At 39.2% G+C, this 24,239-nt stretch overlaps 1 protein-coding gene across 3 annotated transcripts in view; it reads right to left on the bottom strand.

Annotated features, from left to right (window-relative positions):
- LOC146526073 (transcription initiation factor TFIID subunit 4) overlaps positions 1–24,239 on the bottom strand; it is a 99,303-nt gene that overhangs the window by 14,928 nt on the left and 60,136 nt on the right. For 2 of the 3 annotated variants that reach the window (XM_085166205.1, XM_085166217.1), the window contains one exon: positions 15,049–15,171. In XM_085166205.1, coding sequence (XP_085022331.1) covers positions 15,049–15,171 — 123 coding nt within the window. Of the gene's footprint in view, positions 1–5,302; positions 11,422–12,383; positions 15,172–24,239 lie in introns of those variants that run through there. The other variant, XR_014875075.1, reaches the window with a different exon arrangement.

The following is a 24,239-nucleotide window of genomic DNA, read 5'->3' as shown; positions in this document are numbered from 1 at the left end:
ACACTGAGGCTTTCTGATGATGCCAATTCCTTTTTTTGGAAAAACGAGTAGTGGTCAAATGTTGCCAAACATGCCCAACCGCAGCATCTTTGTTCTTCTTAGAGGCTAAACCAAAGCCAGCCCTGGCAATATTAAAAGTAGCAGCAATCAGCAATATGGTCATTACAACTCTTTTCTTATTCAGACAAGATTGTTTTGTATTTGTCTATCGTCTGTGTCGTAGTCAAGTACATTATTAAACTCAGAATACGCCATTGAGCAGCAAATGTGGAATTTACAAGACGTGCATGTAAAACATATTAAGCCAACCTGGGAGACAGTAGGTTAGAGTGAATGACACAATGCAAAATCAACGGGAGCAACACAAGCAGGCATCAAAAACAGTGAAAGAGCCATAAGCCTTTATCCTTTCTTCATTCAGGGCTCATAACATCTATGTGCATGGTGATGTCTGAACTCTGCTGAGATTATTTGTCAAAAATGCCTGAATTTCACAGTTAATTGGCCTCCCTAATTAGCACAGGATGTCTAATTCCCATTGCAGTCAGTGTGCTAAATGGTAAAGCTTTAGCAAGCGGATGCCATTCCTTTTCATTTGAGCAGAGAGACTCCCTGTGCAAACCGAGCTACACTGTACATTACACACTCAATGATCGATTCTAAATCTTAATTAGGGAAACGACAAACAAGCAATGGGACTTAATGAACTGTGTACCTTGTCAAACAGCTGGCTGATTATATTTATTGAGATATATGTTAAATTTAATGATTTGGGCAATTAACTGTTAGACCCCCTCTGTAATCTCTGAGGGACATAAAGAGGCCAGGGAGTTGAGCACAAGGGCCAGAGACCTAATGGAAAGCAGCTGACAAATATTTGTCGTCCCCAGAGTGCTGAAATATGCATCGGCGACTCAGAAGACCTTGTGCTTCGAAATGAAGATGTCATATACAGGGAGTCAACTCCCCTGTCTGCTTCAATCACTAGTGCTCCTGGTTAACACAGCTCTGATGGTGTAATAAGACATGTTTCAGACACTCCTAGCTTTGCTGGGACCTCAATTCATTTAATGATGTGAGATGTTCTGCACAAACAATACAGAAACATAACAAAAGACATCTGAAAGTGTGCACAGCCTTTATTATCAGTGTCGTTTTTTTCACGGCCATCCATTTCTAACTTTTTTTTCTAAATTGGTCAAATGGAAAGCAGTGAAAAGCGAGGAAAAAAAATTAAGCTGAGCCGAAAAGTGCGACTTGGATTTAATATTTTATAATTGCCAAGGGACATTCTAAGATCAATGAATTTTTGCCCGGGACACACATCAGAAAGAGATGTACTTCAGTCTTTTTAGGGAACATTGGTCTATTTAATTCCAGTGTCTGATGCATGTGAAATATGCCTTCCATGGCCTCCTTCTTCTTCCCCAGGCACTGCTGCAGGCAGACATTACCACTTTTAATGGGCCGCCATGAGAAGAGGCAAGTCAGCCAATAACCCATCCTCACTAATGGATCGCCTTGTTTGTTCTCTTTTACCATTTTCAGAAGCTAATTTTAGATGTTCTGTTTTCCTGTTAAAATACAAAATAAAGGACACTGTATCACAACAACATTTTAACAAAAACAATGAAACAAATGAAGAACAGCAAGGGAGATGTAACAGATATGATATTTATGCACGGACATTCTCTGCATGTAAATCATGTGGTTGTTCATCCAGATTATGAAGGGTAGCTATTGTGTAACTGAAAGCCATAACAGGGCCTGTCTCAGAGAGGGGGGTTACAGAAAAGGCTTCAATGGGTTGTAGTAACAAAGTCAGACTTGACTTATGGTGGGCAGAAAACGGCAGTAGCTTTTAGGAGTGGTAATGATCAGCTGTTTGATCGGTTTAAGCCTGGGACTAAAATATCTGCTTGTCTGGATTTCCATTTTGCCTCAACCTTTAACTTTTTAAATATATCTGAAGCTTCAGTTTTAGTTACAGATGTACAAATTTTTTGTAGACCAAGCGTGAATAATATGACTGATACTGATTACTGATATACATACTAATAATAGTATATATATCAGTAAGTTAGTAGTTAGGGAATATAATTAACATCAATCCACCTCACAGTTAAGCTGATAAAAGGCACTGAGTCGACATGGCTGGTTAAAATATCCATCAAATATTTATGGTAAAGCTGAAGCCCAAGATGTGTTAGAACATGTTTTTGGTTTGGTTTTTTTTTCAAAATTAGGACAAGTTCAGTTCTGCCTACCTGCTCAACCAGTGTGATGTTAATATAATACTGACAATAACCATGATAGGTGAAAATTAAAGACACTGACATTGGCATTATGTTAATAATAGAAAGTAGATAAAATCACATAAATTATAATTCAATTGTTCTTTCTATACTGCTTTCTACAGAAACTTATAAATCCCCGAATAGCATTTTAAGTGTAAAACACACAATAAGGTTGGAAGAAATGGAAGAATTTCAGTTTAACTCCCTCATGAAGGTTTGTACAATGAAACTTGTTATGTTCATGTTATAAGAATAAAGGCATTTTAAATTATATTTTTAGAAATAGTGACTTGGAGTTCTTAAATATTACCTCGGTTAAGAGCAATATATTTTTAATTTTTCTAAAAACATTAGAATAATGTGATATTTGTAGTAAAAATAATATCTATCATGATAGATTATATTACACTTAACCATTTCTACCTTTTTAAGCAGTTTATACTATTATTTAAATTTCAAGGGTTCATTTCCACATACGTTCCCACATATATTATTAAATATACAAACAACTGTAAATGTATGTCTGTAGGTTACACAGAAACTATTTCTGGCAGAAAAATAGGAAAGTGCAAACTAGTATAGTTCAACTATTACACAGTGAAGATTGTTCTAAAATATTTAGCACTGACCTATGAGTGGAGAGGAATTGCTTACAGGATGCGTGATGTGCACCTCCATAAAGTCGTTGTTCTATGCTCTGATCAGGCATTTCTAGCATCCAATTGTAGTTTCCCATCTCTATACATACAGCTACTCTTCCTCCCGTCTTGGCATTCTTCTGCCCTCCTACTAGCATCTTTACTATATTTTTCTTCTTTCTTTCCACGGGATCAAACCTAAAGCTAGACCGCTGACAATGGAGTGCACATAAAATAACAGTGAATGACAACAAACCTAAATACATAGCAACATTAAAATGCACTCCTCCTTTGTAATGCTAGTGCTGTGCTGCAAAAGGCAATCAGGGTTAAATCTAACAGCATCGCAGGAGGTCCTATAAATAACGACAGTAAGTCACACAAAGGCACAGGAGTTTCTTAAGTGAGCCATAACAAAAAGAACTCTATGTATGCCTCTCCAGGGCTCCACCATGTAAGTTTCAGAGGCTCTATGTTGACAACTTTATTAGCAGCTCTTGCGTTCTCGAGTCATTCGATGCCATTCTCACATGTTAAGAATAAGAAACTTGAGGCTCGGAGTTTCCATCTCCTCCAGGATGGAGGAAATATAAGCAGCACAGAATGGCAAAGAGTGATTGAGGCATTTTCACTGCCTATCCCTATGAGTGGTGAAAGCGTAGGATGAGGAGTGTGGGTTTGCACAGTGCGGTATAGCACAGCATGGGGCCCACGATGTTAGGCTGTCCCCACGTCCCTGGCCAGCAGGCTAGCTAGAGAGCCAGCCATTACTGGTCCGCCTCCATAGCAGCGAGGCGGAGGGGGAAAAAAAATGCAGCAAATTTCATTCTTCAGAAATTTAATTATATCAAGATTAACAAGGGAGGTAATTAATTTCTTTAAGATGGGTATCTTTTAAGTGCCTGAGGCTCAACTTTGTTGTCAAAACTGTATATTTAACCATTATTTCAGGGCAAAGTTTTAAAGGCAGAAATGAGGGGGATATCTACTTTGGCATGAATATGAATATATAGAAGCTTCTTATCTAAATAAGGAGACTACTGTGTTAAAACTACCATGTACATGTATAGATGTATGCTCTATTTAGGAATTACTAATAAAAAGACATTGGAACTTTATAATTATATTTTCAATGTAAAGTATATTGAGCAAAACCTTTTATTTTTTTAATCAACTGGTTGTAGTTGTAGGGAAAAGAAAAGAAGGTGATACACCCATATGAGTAAGATCTTATATGCCCCCTAAATATGTTCAAATATGTAGAGGTGTAGAAACAAACAGGAAACAGGCTATTCAGAAATAAAAGTACACTAAACTCAGTTTATTTTAATCCTGCCATCATGTTAAAACAGGATAAGCAACTGCACAAATATTCATAACTATTATCCTAAAGCAAGAGGCCATAAAGAAGATAACAGTTTTTGAAGTTTATCAAAATCTTTATTAGAAATTTGTGCTTATTTGTCATCTTAGCAGCACTGGTTTCATGTAAGGCAATGATGGTTGGGTAGTCATTTTGCTATTCCGACCCTTTAGTGCTAACTGAGATGTCTCAAAAACTGTTGGTCTGCCATTAAATGCTGGACATGCATATACAATGCCCAGAGGATTAATCCTACTTGATGATCTTGACTTTTCTTGAATTTCTAGTTAAACATTTTCATATATAACCATGGTGGGAAAAAGTAGGAACCCGAATTACAACTTTGTGATCCTGTGACCTTTCCTGCAGCACCTCCAGCAGTAAAAGGTTTTACAAAATTTCTCAGTATCTCAATATCTGCTGGATATGTACATGTACAAAACTGAGTACAAACATTAGTGGCCCCCAAAGAAGCAGTCCAGAGACTTGGTAACAACAATTTTCTCGTGGTGTATATTAAACACGCATGCAAGGTGTATCAAAAAAAAAAAAATCATCCAATGTCAGAGTTTTTTTAATTCTACAGTTGTTCACCGGTAATGACTGAAACATGTACTATTAAAAAGAGGGGATTCGTGACTTTCATGTGTTGCCGGTAGGTTGCATAACAACAGCAGTGCCTGAAGTGACTCCAGACATGCTCGCAAACGTATGTGACAAGTGTGACTATTGTATGGAGATATGCCATCCCTTGCAAATCGGTCTATTGTTACCTAAAACTAAAATGCTGGACCTCTGACTATGATTTTAAGCATTTCAGGTCAACTGCATATCTATTGATTACATGGATTTTATGTTTTTATGTTTCACGTTAGCTCACAATAGAACTGAATGGGAGTGGAAAGAAAAGTGTTTGATATAATTAAAGCCAAAACCAACAGTTGTATCTTTCCATGATATAGCTGTATTTTAAATGCTTTAACCCACAGAACATAATGTTAAAATCCTAGTGGATACAACTGTGCTCCGCATTGTGCAGGGGAAAAGAAAGTTGGCTAAGTTCACCGTGTTAAAGCTCTCAAAACGGATGGCATCTGGCCAAGAAACCCCTGTAACCATTCGGAAGATTCAACTCTGTCTCCTTTGTGTCCTCACTAGTAGAAATACTGAATTGCCTTGAGACGTAAAGTCAAACTAACATTAAAATCTTCTTGACATTATGAAACCAATAGCAGCCTCTCCGTGCCCTCTTTAATCATATTTATGTAGTATGTAGAGAAGGGGAGCTCACACAGGAATCCTTATGCTTCACTGCATCCTCACAGACGTCATGCTAAAGTCGTTGCATTCGTCTCAGATCCCACCATTATTTGCATTAGAGGTGAAAAAAAATCTTATAAATGCAAGAGCTAATCAGGGGTTAATGTCAAGGCTCCCAGTGGATTCAACAATAGGCTCTGTTTGGTTAAGGGCAAAAACAGAGCTCCACAAGAAGGTTAAGTTAGCTGTCTTTTCCATTAAAACCGTCCACTTGGTGTATGCTTCGGACTCGGAGAGGAGCAAAAGGAAGGTACAAAACAGGAGGCAGCTGCTGTGACTACATTATATCTGCTCATTACTGCCCCTGCTCCTTCAACATTAGCAAGTAGCCACGACTTTCCAACCATATACTAACCCCAACAGATTCTGGACAGAGAAGGGAAAAAGATGGAAAGGAAAAAGCGATGAGGAGGAGGAGCAAGTGTTTTCCTTTATGCTGTGCCTTCTACAATCATTCGGTTGGCCTGTCTCCTTCTTAACCAAACAGCCTGGTTGGTCCTAGTCCTCTGAGTCCTTACACACCCCCTCCAGCTCCGGAAGCCTTGTACTCTCAGAGTTTCCTGTTTGTCTGGTTGAAGACCTGGACATTTTACTCCCAGGCGGCACATTGGGAGGGACATTGGAGGAGGAGGAGTAAGCAAAGGAGAAAAGCACAAGAGAGAAGGACAGAGGGGAGGTTGGCGGGCGAAGGCAAAGGGAGAGACACTGAACACTCCCGAGTTGGGATTGATTTACTTCATTAACCGAGATTACAAGTTTAACTTACAAACCAGAGGTCAAAATTTCTCATTAACAAGGGGACCGTGGAGAACCTCGGGGCTTGGAGACCACTCTTATTACTGACTACACATTTCAATCTGTCTTTGATGTTCCATGTCTGCCTTTCTACCCCCTCTTTCCCCCTCCTATTTTTTGGCAGCGAGGTTGATTTTAATTGTAGCTATAGAACAGAGCATAGTTTGCCTGTAAGCCAGCCTCCACATCTGTAGTGAGTGCAGCTTTAGTGATATTGGGTGCAGTCCATAGCTTGAGGCTAATTTTAATGGTCCCCCCCCTCCCTCCTTCATTGGAGACTCAGATTGTTTTCCACGTGATTCCTGTTAATTTAGCTGGAGGAAAGGGCATCAGTTTTCCTTGTGCTTTTCCCCCTCTCTCCCCATGCCTCTCACTCTATTGCCTCACTCCTTCTTTCTGATCTACAGCCTCAAAGAAAGAAGGTGAAATGAATTCAAATGGAAAAATAGACTGTGCTCACTATTAAATCGCTCGCCTACCTTTGTCCCTCGCATTGCGCCTGGTTGAGACAGATAGGAGAAAACCAGTGTGGCTGTACAAACTGGGGCAATTTAGCTGCTATTGTCGCTTTTACGTCAACAAACAAAGCTCTTCCTTTGATGTGATAAATGGCCTAAGTGCCTGGATGATAACTCAGAGCTCATAAATGTGTCAAGGATGTTTCAAAGCTCTGAGCATGTTTAACACTGCAGGACATTGTGCACTGAGGCACAGTTTACATCGCAGAACCTTTAATGCTAACCTTAGATGTACAGAGGAGCCTCTGCCTCTCATAAGCTAGCAAAACAGCAGCAACTCAGTTCAGACAGGATTAACCATATGAGATGAGAGGAGATCACAACATACAAAAATCAATGGGTGGAAATGAAACAGTAAAGTGTTCAAATCGTATCAAATGTGTTAAAGGACAGAGTACAGAGGGTGTCATGGAATAATCATTATAAACAGAGCTATTTTTGGCTTGTCTGTCTCTCATCCTTTATTCACTGAACTCAAGCCTAACTATACCATCTTACCAGCTTTTACATACAATATACAAATGTTGGTGGCTGGAGAAAATAATTGAATATGGAATAGAGTTGACTTTTGTGTAGGATGCAGTAGTAATGTGTAGAAGTAATGATCCTAAAAGTTAATTCCCTTTCATTCTATACTTGTTAAAGTATTCATGAGGCCAAAGGTCATTTCTCCATACAACTTCAAACAGCCTTTGCTAGCACATGTCATCACAAACTCCTAAAACTGGTAGCTCACCCTTGACTTTTGTGTTGAACCTGTGTGTGCAGATAGCTGGGTAAGGGTTGTAGGATCGGGACAATTAAGCTGGAGGCAAAGTTGGAGTGTGTGCGCCTGAGCACCCTCTGCCTGTGTGCTGACCCACCACTGGGGCCACAGCAGGCCCTCTTCCAACAAGCCAGCCAGCAGCCGCAGCCATTGGTTCCTTGGAACTAATCCACCCCGAGGAGCCCTGTAAGACCCCCTTTGTTCCCTCCTGCAGACTAGATCAAGCTGGAGACAGACACTCCAGCCTTGACTGGCTATCAATTTCACAGCTTCTAGCGATCTACATCCAGGCACAGGCCCAACTGCGGCCAAGCCTCCATCACATTAAAGGTGATTGAAAGGGGGGATCGGGCTGCGGGGAAAGAAGCAAAATTGTGTCACGTGAATTCCGTCACAGTCCAAACAAGGTGGAAAGGTGGTCTGTTTAGTGAAAAAATAAGCAGGAGTAAAGGCATATAAAAAAAAGAGGATTTCAGCAGGAGTTTTGCCTCTCAGTGAACAGAACAGGATCTCAACAAGGCCATTATCTGGCTCCTAATTTGAGCTCTGGCACAGCACTGAAGGGCTGCCTTTGTCTAGGATTAATGCGGAAAGCTCAGGATGCGATGTCAGAGGGAAATAATCAGCGTGGGCCCTTCATAACGTTGGCTGCTTGTGCTCCTGGCCAGGGCCCCCGGCTCATTTTTGTGGAGATGAAATCTATGACAAGCCCCTCAGTGAAGCTAAGAGCAGGCAACAGTCCAGTAACACCCACAGGCCTCCAGGCATCCTGTGACCCCCTTAGAAAAGTCACATTCACTTTGCTCTGGAGAAGGGAAAGAGAACGCCGCCGGCGATTCCAGCCCATGTGAAATGAAGAAATGTGAGGAGGTGAAAACGAAGTGAAAATAAGTTAAGATTCCTCCTCCGCCCCCTCTGCAATCACTCCAGAGGAGGGGCACACTGTGGCTTCACTTTATTATGCCTTCTAATTAAACATATACAGGACATTAAAAAAGGGAGAAAAACATAAAAAAGCCAACAACTCTGCCATAATGTATATTCATGTTTATGTTGTGTAACTGCATTTAGGAAAACAGTTTGAAAAATCAGGGTTGTTTTTTTTTTTTTTTCTCTAATGCAGCATGAGGTCGGGGGCTAATACCCATCAGGGTAAAACATTCTGAAAGAGGTTGGCACTGTACTCAAGGACCAGAAATAATGCTTTTATTTTGTTATTTATGCTTTTTTACCGTTTGCATTACCATGCTCCTCTGCAGCATATTGCTGCTAAGCGAAGGATGTGAAGATGCAACTCGATAAGCAGGTCATTAAAATGACCAATTGACATTCAAAATTCAGGCTTATTTTAGATTCATCATATTTACAGATGAATATGTGGAATTTAAATATTTCCCAGCTGCCTAAAGGAAAAATATGATTTGGTACAGCAACTAGGCATGACTTCATGTATAACCCTGTGCTACAGAAATGTGATACTAAGGTTGTTGCTTTTGGAACCTGTAACGCAAGAGTTTTCTTTGTAATACCAGAGTTTAGGTTAATTATAACCACAACAGGCAAGTCACATGGAAGTGTGTCGCTGTGCTCTCTGTACAGTGCAGATATTTCCTTACATCCATCATTTCATCCTTCCTAACTTTGAGTGAAACAGGTTGAGTCTTCAGATGTATCTCTAAACTTAAATCATTCTTACCAGTAGAAGAACACAACTGAGCTCAAAGATAAAGACAGGCATAAATAAGACCAACAAAACTAGTCTGCAAGACAAACCTGCTTCCTGGTATTTCAAGAAAAGTACTGCCTTATCACTCTAAAGATTAAGATTTTATCCTCTTTATTTACTCACTCCTTGGACATTTCTTTGTAGGCAATCATCGCTGATCATTTGATGCATGCCACAAGCCCGATTGTTTTTGAAACACTCTGTTTCATTCATCTGGTAATGAAAATTTGGCGCTCTGCTAAACTGTTCCTCTGCTAAAAAATGAACTACCTGGCTCAAAATGTTCATAATATGTATTAATTAATGTAAATATGAGATAAAATTAATAACTTTAGTGCAAAGTGACAATAACCCTTTTGGCATCCATATAAACCTCATGTGAATGTCGCTCGGTCAATGAGGCTTGCCATCGCTGATCTCGACGCTTGTTGTGTCAGTAGTTCTAAAACCATGCCTGCTTCCAGTGTTGGGAAGGTTACTTTTAAAATGTATTCCACTACAGAATACAGAATACATGCCCCAAAATGTATTTTGTAACGTACTCTGTTACGTTACTCAATGAGAGTAACGTATTCTGAATATTTTGGATTACTTAATATATTATCATGCTTTTACAACTACATGAATGTACTATTGCTGTGTGTTTTTTTACTATTACAGAAGGCTATTCACCACACCAAAACCAACTAGATTTTTAAATCTTAATATAAAATGAGTAACAGTAGGATGGACATTAGGTAAGGCTGCACTTTTTGCAGTGATCTCGTATAGAAAACTATTCCGTGCGTATTTAAAAGCAAGTCCGCGGCTCCGAACCGTAGTAAAGGGACCTCTGGCTAATATGTTGGTTCCGTGTCAGGCTCGTAGCCAAAAACTAGCTTTACTTTGTTGTCTGGGTCAACTTTGCTAGCGAGAGACAGAGAGAGGCATTGAAAGGCTGCTCCAACGGAACTTATTGTTTTTGGAGAAAAACACGAACACAGTGTACAGTCGAGTCTTAACAGCTTACTTACAGCTGGGCTACACTGCCCATGAGGCTACATTCTTTAGAGCTATGCCTGTAACACTCTGCCTATTGCCTTCATATTAAAGAATTTTTGAACAATAATTTTAAAAAATATTTTCATTATGCGGGCCGCAAGTAGAGGTGACATGGGCCGCGAGATTGAGACAAAGGCATTAGAGCCTCTTAATGTGTGTTTTGTTTGGCTTTCCAGCGGCGTGGAATTACCAAACATAGAGAGGGGATAGCCTAACATGAAACAGGAAAAGACAGCTGTGTAATCCCTTGATTTCAACAAAGTAACTGTATTCTGAATACCACCTTTTTAAACGGTAACTGTAATGGAATACAGTTACTCATATTTTGTATTTTAAATACGTAACGGCGGTACATGTATTCCGTTACTCCCCAACACTGCCTGCTTCACATTCACGTTTCATATCTTGATTTCTGACTTTTTGTTTACATGGTGTGTGGCACTTTGCTAGACTTCATTTACCTCCATTTTTTATTTTCAGTTTCATTGTTGTGTCTTCTTATTCCTTTTGACACTTTAAATACATAATTTTAAAAAACCCAGAACTTAAATAATGTTTTCCCCAATAAAATATTAATAAGTAAAGTAGGTGGTTTAATGAAAACAAAGGATAAGAGGATAACACAACTACAGAAAAGAGGCCACTTTATTGTATCAGCACTCACGGAGGATCAGATGTGTCGAAGGACAAGATGTTCACATCCGCCGGCTCAAGTGCTCGTTGATGTAAATATCTAATCAACCAGCCACAAGGCAGCTACTCGATCCATATAGACATTTAAACATGACCAAGAAAAATGCTTAAGTTCAAACCAAAGGTGATTTAAGTGACTTTAAAAATGGCATGTCCGCTAGTGCCATCTGTGCTGGTCTATGTATTTCAGAAACTACTGATTTACTAGGGTTTTTCCAAACAGCCATCTTTATGGTTATACAAAGAATGGTCCAAAAAAGAGATCTGTGGTCGTGTCCAAATTCATGGGCTGCATCCTCCTGAGGACCCGGCCTTCGCGGTCTACGTGGGCTGGGTCCTCAGAAGGTCGGGTAGGCCGGAAGTAAACGGCTGAGGAAATTGGACGGTCTAGCCTTCTGATTAGCGCCACCGCTGTCTCAGTGGAGTTTAATAAACTCGGCCGTCTGCTCTTTGCTATCTAAAATATAACAGGACACTGGCGTAAATTCTCAACCGTCTCACACTTCTGTTTAATCAGTTTTCTGTTTAACGTTTATTCAGCGGTGTGAAAATCCCGGAGGAACCCACCCAGGGGATTAATAAAGTTTTATTTTATCTAATCTAATCTAATAACTTTAATCTCAGCCAAACCGATTTACTCACGAACAAATAAAACACTGAAAAAAGCCCAACAGTAACATTTTTAGGTTGTCTAAGTGACTTATATATTACGTTTAACCTGAGTAGCGAAACTCCGCGGTGATCTGAAAATGATGTGCCGGGAGTTGTGCCGTTCTTGGCGGCTTCAGTGACCTTCGAGCTCCCGGCTAGCTATCAAGCTGGTGGGTAGCAGATGCTCCGAAAACGTCGAAGCACTTTTGCAAATATGCGATATCTTGATAAACCGAGGAGATATTTGGTGTTTACACAGCTACTTTCTCGCCTGAAAATATGTTAAAAGTTTATTTTGTGACCCAGAAAGATTAGTAAGAGTAATTTTAAAACTTATTAGCGGCCGCCATTATTGGAAACTGGAATTTGGCTGGGACGCGCTATGAATTCTGGGATATGGTAGGCCACGAAGGACACACCCGACCCATCCTTCAAATTCGGGGAAAAGGAGGACGCATTTGTCGGCTGCATTCGGAGGAGTCCACGAATTTGGACAGCCTTCGGCGCGTTGCTGTGACGTAATCGGTCTACAAATGCGGCCTCAGGAGGATGCAGCCCATGAATTTGGACACAACCTATATATTGCATGGGCTCATTTGAATTATACATAGAAGCAGGGCCATGTGAAGAAAATCTAATATCGCAACATTTTTTTGGCAATATCGCGATACATGATATATATCACGATATGTTAAAATAACCTCCAAAAACAAATGTTATTTTCAATCATATAGTGCCTAAAATTGCACTGGTATACTTATTCAAATCAACCACTGAATACTTTTTTTACATGGGATACAAAAAAATCGATTGAATAAATGAATGAATGAATGAATGATTGAGTCTTTAACCATCAGTTGCACACAGAGGTTTTTCACAAATGTCAATACTGTCAAAGTAAGTCTCTTTCTGTGGTCAACACTAGACCTTTAACAAACAAAAGATCATAGCAACAAAAAAGTACATCAAGCAAGAATTAACCTCCTAGGACCTGCCATCCACAAACGTGAACATCACATTTTGGGTTATTTAGACCAAAATACTCAATTTTGCTCTACAAGGGCCTGATATCCACTTACGAGGACATTATACTGCTACTGTTCTATCAACATTTTAAACAAATATCCTCATGTGGCTCTTATTTTTCTTAAAAACAAAAATAAGGTATAAAAAAAACCTGGTAATTCTTTGTTTTTATATTCATTGGGCCCCCAATATGCCCAAATATGAAAGAGAAATTAAAAATGCATGCCGTGGAAGAGTTTGGGTCTTAGGAGGTTAATGAGAGAAAATAAAACAACTGAATTTTAAAAAGTGCTCTTTGTGCTTATAACATATTAAAATAATAAAAACGATAATAAAAGTCTAAAAACGACTGACCAAGAATAGTCACAGGTATCACAGCTGGTTTATTTAACGTTTCCTTTGGTGTGTGAGGAGACGTTGACATGCAGAGTTTAAAATAGTCTTCATTTTGCAGTGGATGACTTTTCAGCTGGAGGAATAAATTCGTGGTGCTGCTAACTTTTGCGGCAATCGTTTTACGGCATGTTTTGCAAGTTACCGCATTTTGTTCAACACCCTCCTTGTGAAATCCAAACAACAGCGAGTCTCATTCCCTCGCTTGTTTGAAACTTCCGCTGTCATATTTTCCCTATCTGGTAGTATATAAAACGCATGCTCAGCATAGTCTGCCAGGTAGACAATTTTCTGGTTGGATTAATGATGCATTTGAAGTGTGTGGGAGAAAAAAGAACTCACAGTAAATTACATGCAGACAGCTTAATATTGCCATGGCTATTCATACTGGATGGTTATAATAAAGCTATTTTAACAAGCATACATTGAAAAACTCGCAATACATCGAGTATATTCAATGCATCGTCCACCCCTAAACAGAAGGTTGAAAAACATTGCTTTGATGAGTCTTGATTTTTGCTGTTACATTTGGATGACATGATCAAAATTTGGCTTAACTAAGATGAAAGCATGGATCCATCCTGTCTTGTATTAACAGTTCAGTTTGGTGGTACAATGATGTTGTGGATATTTTCAATGAACACAACTGGGCCCCTTACTACCAACGGAACAACAGTTAAATGCCTGCCTGAATAATCACCACAGTATACCCACCTTTGATGGCTGCCTCCAGCAGGATAACGCATCAAAATTTAGATCATGTCAAACTTTTTTCAGCACAACTGTAGGGTCATAATTTGTATTAGCAGATATGACCATCGCAATGACCGCAAGCTCATTGCACTCAAGTGGTCTTCACTTTAGCTACATTTCATCCAAGAAAGCACTTAGGGGTAAAGTTGAACAAGAGAACTGACAGTCACATCATGAAATATTCTGGTTATTTTTTGTTTCTTTCATAACCTGGCCTCATGTCTTGCATTTGGGTGACCTCTATAGCAGTTGCATTCCATAAAGTTCAGCAGAGGCTTAAAATTTGCAATAATAATTTTTTTTTCCATTACCAAGTGCCAAGTTTATGACTACCAAAAAAAACTTGAACATTCTCTGAAATGTGAAAAGTATGATTTAACAACAAGATGGTAATTAGATTCAGGAGAATAGAAGGCATTAAAAACTTTTCAAAAAACAGAACACCTGAGATGTGTTCCAGCAATCTGACCAGCAGCCAGTATCAGAAACCACAACATTACCTGCAGTTATCCATTGTTATTCTTATTCACTGTCTTGCAGATAAGATATTCAGTGACTCATTTTTACTATCGAGTACTTACCGCAGTTGGGGATGACACAACTATGTAAAATTACCACTGAATACTGCCTACACAAGAAATTTAAACAAAAAAGCAATATTTTTGGGGAAAAACAATGTCTATGGGTAAAACTCTAATACGTTGAAATGTTTATTTTTATTATATCATAAGCAGGAAAAAATGAATTTGAATTCAAACTTATATCATGTAATAATTTAGTTAGTTAAAATGTAATAGTTAAAAAATATTTTTATCATAATGAATTGTGCTGTTTGTTTTATTTTTAGCTTATCAGTTCCTCATAAATAACAAGAAAGTGCACAGATTTCTGTCAAATGAGATAACAATGTCATTGCCTAGGCATGTCCACTAACTAGAAATAGTAGAACATGATTGATTAAATTAGATTAAATCCAAAATTCTCTACTGTTAATTTCCCAAAGATCGATAGCAAGTCAGCATTACAAACTGGTGATGACAAAAAACCCATTGACAATATAGTTCTCACCTCGGTCCCTGATGGCGTGGCCCCCGGTGAATCCACTTTACGTTTTTTTCGGGGTCCAATGGCGGCTAGTGCTGTAAGGTTGGCATCCCGCTGCCTCATCTGGGCCAGTTCCTGTTGTTGCATCTAGTGAAAACATAACAAGAAACAATCAGCACCTTGCTATGAACATAAGATTCACATCTAATATTTCCACATTTTCACATGTTGTTCAGTTCTTCTAAGTCTTATGCACAAAATAAATTTGCATCATGGCAGTGCATCCAGACACATTAGCTTAATGCTCCTCCCAAATGTACTTGCTGTTGTTGTACTTGTTGTTCTTTCATAATGCTGAGAGATCGTTTTTTTATACTTCTTATGATATTCAAGATTCCTTTTCTTGACTATCATAAGAAGTAAAAAATAACAGATCTCTCATCAATATCACTGTATTGTTTTAAATGTCACTCTCAATGTTGACATATTCCTAATTTAACTGGGCTTCTTCATTGACAATAAATGTTGAACTCGATCTCGAACTCTGAAATTAAACTTTTTACTTGTGCATACTGATGGAGCAAACCTTCACCATCTCCCTGTGATGAACCCAAAACCAAATAAAGGGCCACCATAGCAGTTACATATAGCCAGTAATACTAACCCCCAAACTATGATTTGCAATCATTAGCTCAAAAAAACAACAACAACTGTCAGGCATATAAGATTAAGATCAAATGTAAGAATAAGAATTAAAGGAGACTGCAAAAAAAAAAGATTTCTTGAACTTCTACTGTATAAGTAGAATTTCCTGAGCAAAACAAAATGGTAGACTGTTCTCAGCCATTAACCGAGCTCCTCTCAAAGACTATGTGTGTGTAGTCACATGGTTATAAGGGAGTGTGGGGGTTGCGGGGAGGCACTGCCCAAGGTAATGTCATGCCTACCCTCAGGGTTGAGGGGGGATCCAGCATTGCTGGGAGCTGCCCTTTATATTGGGTGGAGGTGTGAGGGCCTGGGGCCACGGTACAGAGGGTGTCAGCACTCCCTTCAACATTCAAACAAAGTGTACAGACACACAACACACACACACATGCCTATCAATCTTGGCCACAGCACAGGGAATGCCTACCCACCAGCTTTGCCTGCGTGTCTGCCCGCTGGGGGAGTGAGGCCTGGGTTGAAGCGTACAGGGACAATCAATGTGCGCCTTGATGTCTTTCATGTTCTTTTATGTTATCTCTCAGCATGTGTTCGCTGGGCACTGGTGTTTGCGTGAGGCATGTATGTTGTCTGATCAGGGGAAAATTTCATGTTACTTTCAGATGGCGCTCTGTAAAAGGTTGCTTTGGTGTACAAAGTCTGATCTTAAATGTGCATGCAGTTGCTTCTGATTTTTTCCTAAAATCCCGCTGGCAAGGCATGCCCTTTAGGGTGTTGCCACTTCACATTTAGCACGGCGGAATGTTGAAAGATTCAAACACGCTGACAACACAAAGTAGGGGGAATAATAGCAGCAGTACCAACCACCTCAATGAATAAACTACATTTATTTATTCCTTTTACATTGGATTGTTGCCAAAATAAAGATTTTGACTAATAGTAACAATTTGGACAAATGTTGAGTCAGGCTCTTAAAGTCATGCAAATGTATACAGGCATTAGAATAGAGTCACACACTAAGGATTGTGGCTGGATATGGCAAACAGAGTGGATATGATTTTTGCCCCTGTCTACATAGAAAAAGCTGCATTAATATTATCACTGTTATCCTTATTAGGCTTTGCCACAAACAACAGACAACCCTCTTCAGGCCTGACCTTAAAGAATCCCACTGAAAAGTGAGCCGTGACAGAGCATAGAGAGAGCGAGAGACAGAAAGAGAGTGAGTGAGGTCCGCTATCTCACTGATGGCACCAGGATGCCGGCAACTCTGGCTGGCAGTTGGCACCAGGCATGGGCTCCCAGCGCCCACAGCAACTGCCTGCATTTTCAGATTTATGACTGTATGATGAATGTAGACTTCATTTTACCATCTGCAACCCTCCAGTCTGCGTTTCCCGTCAGTGAAGTGGCCGCCGTGACAGTGGGAGACTTATTTCTGATTTCAATCTGGTGCCATTATGCAGAGTCTACCTTCCTTTGTTGACTGCCAGTGGATACAAGCCAGAGTTGAGTAGGGCTGGGGCAGACTTGCTTTGCCTTACAACTTTCTCTGGCTACCCTTAAATGTTTACATATGTATGCTCATATGGTCACACAGAGGTGTACAAATGCTATGAACTCCCCTTTTGTAAACCTTTCTTGATTGTCTGTTGTGTGTTATATGTAGCACCATGGCCTTGGAGGAACGTTGTCCTGTTTCACTGTGTACTGTACCACTGCACGTTTGGAATGACAGTAAAGCTGCTTGACTTAAAATGGTAGCAGCAAAAATATTTACCTTTTCCAAGATCTAGTAATAAGGTTCTGACACCATACTGTTAAATACACCGTCAGTCTCTTCTAGTATGTTTTTACAAACAGAGCTATTCATCTTTCCTTATGACGTTCTTGAAAAAGATTTTACAGACTGACAATGCTGCTGATTTATTTTTTATTTTTTTGCAGGAAGACATCTTTTCACATTCTTTAATCTTGTAGAAATACAAAAAAAGCAGAACCGTGACTTCTAAGTGCAATAATCGCTCTGAACCTTCTGGAGTACGCTGTCAGCACTGTTAAGCAATAGGTACAAGCATTGCCAAAAACTGCAAAGGTCACCATTGGAATTCTTCCCGGACTGGAAAAATAACCAGCTGACAAGATGCATACATTTGCCAAGTCCGATCAATGGTACCACATAAATATCTGCTGTTCTGAAGTCACTTAAATACCAGTGCTTCCAGTCTGCCGGTATGCCCTTTGTAGGCAAGGAAATGGGACTTGTAAAGTCAAATTATTAGCAAAGGTCAGGAGATGTAGAACATTTCTGAGATAACCCAGAAAATCAATCTACAGCTTTGCTATGAGATCTAAGTTTATATACGCGCAGGTGGCAATTATAAAGTAAGGTAAAACAGTTCATGAGAATATTACAATTGTTCTAATTAAACTGTTCCTTTGCTTTTGTAAATGTAAATTATGACTACTGGATTTAAATAGCTTTTTAAAAATGATTTATTATAACATTGTACTGCAGATTAAGTTCCAGGATAAGAAGAAACCTGTTGTATAAGCATGTTTAAAATTTATGAAGTTCACGTATTTTATTACTCATATTTTTAATAGCAAAAAAATAGGAAAATCCTCTTGATTTGATCTGTGATCAACTGTACTGTTTTTTGTTCTTTTCAGTCACCTGCTTCCCAACATCATGAATTATTTACAAGTTAACTCGAGCTCTGCGCCCTTAATAGATTCGTTAAACTATCTGTCAAGACGTAAGTAAGAAATAACATGGGTTTTTCTTATCACAGAAGAAAGAGCAGTATGCCCCCCTTATGATGCAAAAATGTCTAAAATACAGAAAGAACCTTAGAGCGGTCTGACACGCTTGGAGTGAAGAGGAGGATAAGCTGTAGGAGCCATGATGGCCAACCTGCCGTTTTCCATCTCTGCTGTTTTTAACAAAGTCTTTTCTCTCCTCTCCCCCTGCTCCTGGCCTGGAGGACTGCTTGCGGCCCTCCAGACGCTTACAGACAGATGTCCTTGCTAGAGCAGAACATGCTCTGCTTGACGTCACAAGCAGCTACAGGGCTATGAAGGAAGCTAAAGGGCTGTTCGCCCTGCAAAGCCCACAATATAGTGTATAAGGAAGATCATGGGTTTTTGGGTTTTCAGTTAGTGTCTGTCCTAACACCCCCTCCAAACACCCCTCAAAAGCTTTGATCCAATACAACAAAGCAGGCAGCTTTTTACTATATAGACAAAGCATATGTGGTATTTGGTGAATGTCTTTCTTGGACCCAAGGCCCCTGGTGCAAACATTTTTTAAACAGCGATGGGTACAAACGTCGCTGTTTTGCAGTTTCTACATTCATTCTTTATCTTCTAATAGTGTAAAAAAGTTTGAGACAAAAGTGTACCAAAATACTACAACCACAGCATATTGTCTTTTGCTCTTTTAAACTACCCAGTCTCAATCAATTTAAAGTGCATCACTTTTTTCTTAAAATACAGCCAAATTGCCAGCATTAAAAATAAGTCATCTGATGCTGACTACATAAAAAGTGTTAAATTAATGATAACAGTAGTCAATGCCAGCAGTTTAAGAGACAGGCAGGAAGGCTTTAACTGGCAGTGTGTCAACTCACTAATTGTAAAAAGATAAAAAGTCTGCGCACGGATTTACAGAAACAGTCTATGGTCTGCTTCTAATACACTTGTGGATATATTATACAGCTTCAAGTATATTACATCCACAGGACCAGGACATAATCAAATGCATGCAAAATGTAGTTATAAAAAACTATATTTATTATTTTTTAATGGAACCGTAAGTAAACACAATAAGGTTTTCGTTTTTAGCTTCACTGGCAGTGTGGTTCCAGGGATTGCAGTGTCAGTCTTACACGACAATGTTAGATGTAATTTCTGAAATTTGTAACATTCTGTTAGACTGTCATGTGACCTTGTGTAGATGACACTATTTTGTATTATTTATTAATGAAGTAATAATAAAATTAATATAAGGTTAAAGAAAAGTAATAACTTTTGATTGTTCATAAGAATGGTTTGGTATTTTGTAATATTTGCATGAAAGAAAAAATCTCTGCTAAATCAATGCAGATATTATCACTGGGAAACTATTGCATGTCTGTATGTAACTGTGCATAGCAGTGTAGGTCTGACAGACTGATGTTTATTTAGTATTTAATTATTAATAATTAATACAAAACAGAAAAAAGGATATGTGCACATTAAATATTTTTGATTATATTATATTCATTTCATATGAATGAATTAATCTGATGCAAAGGCAATGTCTTTTCTTTAGCATGAATTCGAATAATAGATTTTTTGTTTGTTTGGTTTCTTAATAAAGGCTCTTAATTAAGCCATAAAGGCTTAATAAAATTCAGGTATTTGTAACATTGCGTGTTCATTTGTCTAAGTTTCCCACTAACATAAGAGTGTGTGTGTGTGTTGACATTTTATGTATGTTTTTTATGTATGTCTGTAATCCATGCAACTCATTCACCTGACACCCACATGGCCGACATTACGTGAACATCTGTGAGCCGCATCTTGAGGCCTTTCTTCATGTGAAGTGCCTGGCAGTTAGTTTGCTGCAGGCAGAGGGGCCATTTGCAGTAACCAATCAGGTTTCCCTTCTCCATCTGCACTCATACACTACAAAGAGACGAGTTGAGCCACGACCTGCTAATGTAGGCAAGTGTGGATAGAGACATGTTTGGCTTCATTAGACAAACTGAACTGCAAATAGGAGAACGCCATAAAATATTTTCTATTATTATTATATTGAATTTATATTTAAAGATTTATAATATTTATAACTCTTAAAGTTAAACTATGCGATATTCAGTGTGCATTACTAATATGTTGTGACACATTATATACGGCACTTAAAACTTTGGATTTGCACTTCAGTGCAGATACTAGTCTTTCTGAATAGACAGGCAATAGATAATATAGACAGATAAAATAGATAATAAATCACCCAAAGTTAAAAATGTAATGACAAAGCAACATAAACTGTTTTGAAATTCAGTTTCATCATAAATTCTTTGCACATAAATTGTGATTGTGGTGTTTTACCTATGGAGCAAAATGTGCAAGATCTAATAGTCTTAGTGCAGTGTGTTCCATTTCCTCTGAAGTTGAGTATGTCTGAAGTCCTTCCAGGGCGAAGGACCAATTATTTAGAGCCCTCAGTTGTCCCTGGAGCTAAGGTCATTATGTGAGTGTCACTATCACAGCCCTGTGGTTCTTCTTCATATGCAACTTATTTGCTGGAATTAAAATGTATAAAGGGAGACTGCATGAAATACATGAATAAATTGAATGTGTCTTACAGACTTCGTGCCTTTACTTTGGAGTAAGTAATGCTTCTATAAATAATAACATTTGCACGACACATTTCGCCAAGGAACGGTGTTTAATGAAGGAGCCAGAAATCAGTGTTAAGCAGATTCTGACAGTGTTACACCGGAGCGACAGGGGAAGAGGAGTGATCATTAAAAATACTGCTTATCTAAGGGAAAATTTCCTACTTTAAATGTTCTCTCGCTTTGTCTCGTTCTATGCTGCTGTGCTTCGTCTAGCAATCTTCTCTCTCCATGTCTTGCTCTCTTTTTTTAACATTTAGATTTGCCGCTCGTCACCTTCTATTGATCACGCCTCATTTGCATCCAGGAAAAGATGAGAACTCAGATATTCACACTCCGAGAGAGGACGATCTCAATGATTTATTCATTTCCAAATCAAAAAAAGGAGTGAAAGGAAGGTAGATGAGAAGGGGAATCTTCATATGCAGCAGGCGACTAGGAGGCTCTGAGGCTGGGCTCTTCTTCCCCACACCGCCCCTAGGCACATGGTGTGCAAGTCCTCCTAATTAACAAGGTGAATCATGCTGCCGCTCTCTAATTAGCCAACATGACAATCTAATGGAAACATGCAGGCCGAGCTGGCACACTTAGCATCACCTCTCAAAGACCCCCGCTACTGTCCTTCCCATAAGATTTCCACAAAAATGACTCTTTAGATTTTAAATGAGAAAAAAGAGAAAGGTGGGGCACAGCAGTTCAGGGAAGTGTATTTTTGGGAAAGGTCAGGAGGGAGAAGGTAGCTGATGTGGGCAAGCTATTTTTTCCCCTCTCCTATCCTCTGTGTGCGGTGTTTGTTGCCTAATTGAAACATGTCCTGCCTCCTGCTTCCCTCTCACTTATATCCCAGGCAAAGGAGGCTGGCACCTCGCCACCAGCATAGCTCAGCATAGCTCAGCATGCCCAATTCCCTTGTCGCTTGAGTCCCAAGGAGTGCTCCGGCGCACAAAGAGAAAAGTGAACCTACAGGCTTGTACAGCAACTAGACGAGTCGCTATCACCCTCTGAGGCAAAAAAAAAAATCTCCTTTTTTTGTTGTTTTCCTTCTCATTACAGCACTTTGTAATATTCGAAAACACACAGGAACACCAAAGGTACTTTTAAAGCCTGTTTCTATTTTTTTTTTCATGTAATATGTCTTGAGGTGAAGAAAAAAAACTGAAGTTGGAACTACAGACAACAAAGCAACAAATAAAAAATAAGGTTACAGTGTACTATTAAGTAGCCTGCATATCTGGAGGACCTACAAAACAGACCTTTCTTATGTGATAATTAAATTATCCATCTTAACCTGTTTCGTGATCTTTCAGAAAAATAATTGAAATCAAGTTGAAAACATATTAGATTAAAAGCACTCTTGTTAAATTTATTCTTTTTAGAAAAATGAATTTATAAAAAGAACCTAATATATAAAATATACTCAAGAAGCACACATGCATGTTCCTGTAACCATGATTGTGCAAGTTGACCACGATGGCTGCTGCTCAAGTGAAATGAATGTATTGTGTATCTGTAAGGCTAGAAGACAAGAATATAATAACTATGAATTGGGACACGCATAACAGCAGGAATTCTCTTTGAAAGTCAGCATGGAGAGGGAGCAAATGTGGAGGAGGGTAGCAGGCCTTTGCCCTGGGGCTTACCTAATGGGGGACAGCGCTCCTTTGAGCAGAGCAGTTTGAGGAGGGCCAGAGGATGAGAGCCTATGAACTCGGAGATATAACTGGCCTAATAAAAAGCAAGGGGCTGTTACATCGTCTTCTGACAGAGAAGTGTGAGGCTGCAGCTGATGGGGTTCATAGTGTGGGTGGATTCCAGTTTCGCCACGACCTGGTCACTTGTGGCGAAGGCAAGGCCAGTCAAACACATGTATATGTGTATTAAGGACTGGCTGAACAAACGGGTACGATCTAAATAACACAAAACATTAATGCAAACAGTTCTTGAGAATATAGGCAATGTATGGGTAAAGTATATTCCTTTGAAAAAGGCTCTGCATATCTCACGTGAATAGTGGTCTAAGTGAATTCAGACTCTAACATATATGTTTGCACCTCAGGAAGGATATATACCTGCAGGCTTTTAATTGGAGCCATGCAAGGTTCAAAGTTGAGCAAGAGCAGAATTAATTTGGTAGAGGTTCAAGACATTTCAAGCAATGCTGCTGCGTCAAATGGGCAAAAAAAAAAAATCTCTCAATGCCTGAAGAAGAAAAAATATTTGAGGAAAATTATTCTAACAAAAACCTTTGAGATTCCCATTGGAGAGCTCTCGGTTTCACACAAGTCTTCTGGAATCACTCTAAGCTAGAAGTGGAGTGTTGCTGCAAGGGCATGGTAATGTGGAAGAATGGAAAAAGAATGAGAAGAGAGAAGAGGAGAGGAGAAGACCATGTACTCCCTTACGCTCCCTCCCACATCATCTAAAGGTCTGCCAGTGATTGGGCTGGCAGTGGGAGACAGACTGTGTTAACCATTTTTTAACCTTTATTTATCCAGGGAAGCTTGACTAAAGCCCCCCGCTGCTTTCAAGAAACACCCTGTTACTAAATCTCACCACAGAGTTCTGCTGTGGAAACTAAAAGAATTTGAATCAGAGTGCTGAAAATGTGCTGAATGTTCACTTTTAGTAGTTTCTTCTGTAGTTTTAGTGCTTTCTGTGGTGTTAATTTCCCTTTGTGCATCTCTCTTTTCCAACAGCACACAAGCTTCACGTCTGCAGTTGTCCAAGCATCTTAGCAAAAACACCTAAAATTAAGACCTCAGTGGCTTAAGTGTTAAACCATGAGCTCCCTCAACTTCCCAGCCAAACAGCTTTGACTAATGCCCCACTTATTTGTTTTTGTATTATTAACAACATCAACTGTCTAATAAAAGCATAAAATGCTGGGAAATCATTTTTAAGATGTATATAGATCTCTTTTCAATTTAGAGAAGAATACAACCATGTGATGGCAAGTCAATATCTAAGTTTTTGTTTGTTTTTTTCTTTTTAGGATCTTTGAAACACTTGTTCGACTAAGGGTAAATCCAGATTCACTCTCTATGGGATATCACAGAACCTTGACACCTGTCTGAAAACATCCTATATTCAGACCCTAAAGCAGCGGTCCCCAACCTTTTTTGCACCACGGACCGGTTTATGCCCGACAATATTTTCACGGACCGG

This window comes from Neolamprologus multifasciatus, chromosome 1, assembly GCF_963576455.1.
Source record: "Neolamprologus multifasciatus chromosome 1, fNeoMul1.2, whole genome shotgun sequence".
NCBI classification, from domain to species: domain Eukaryota; kingdom Metazoa; phylum Chordata; class Actinopteri; order Cichliformes; family Cichlidae; genus Neolamprologus; species Neolamprologus multifasciatus.
Note: the sequence above shows the minus strand (reverse complement) of the source record. Positions and strands in the feature narration are given on the sequence as shown.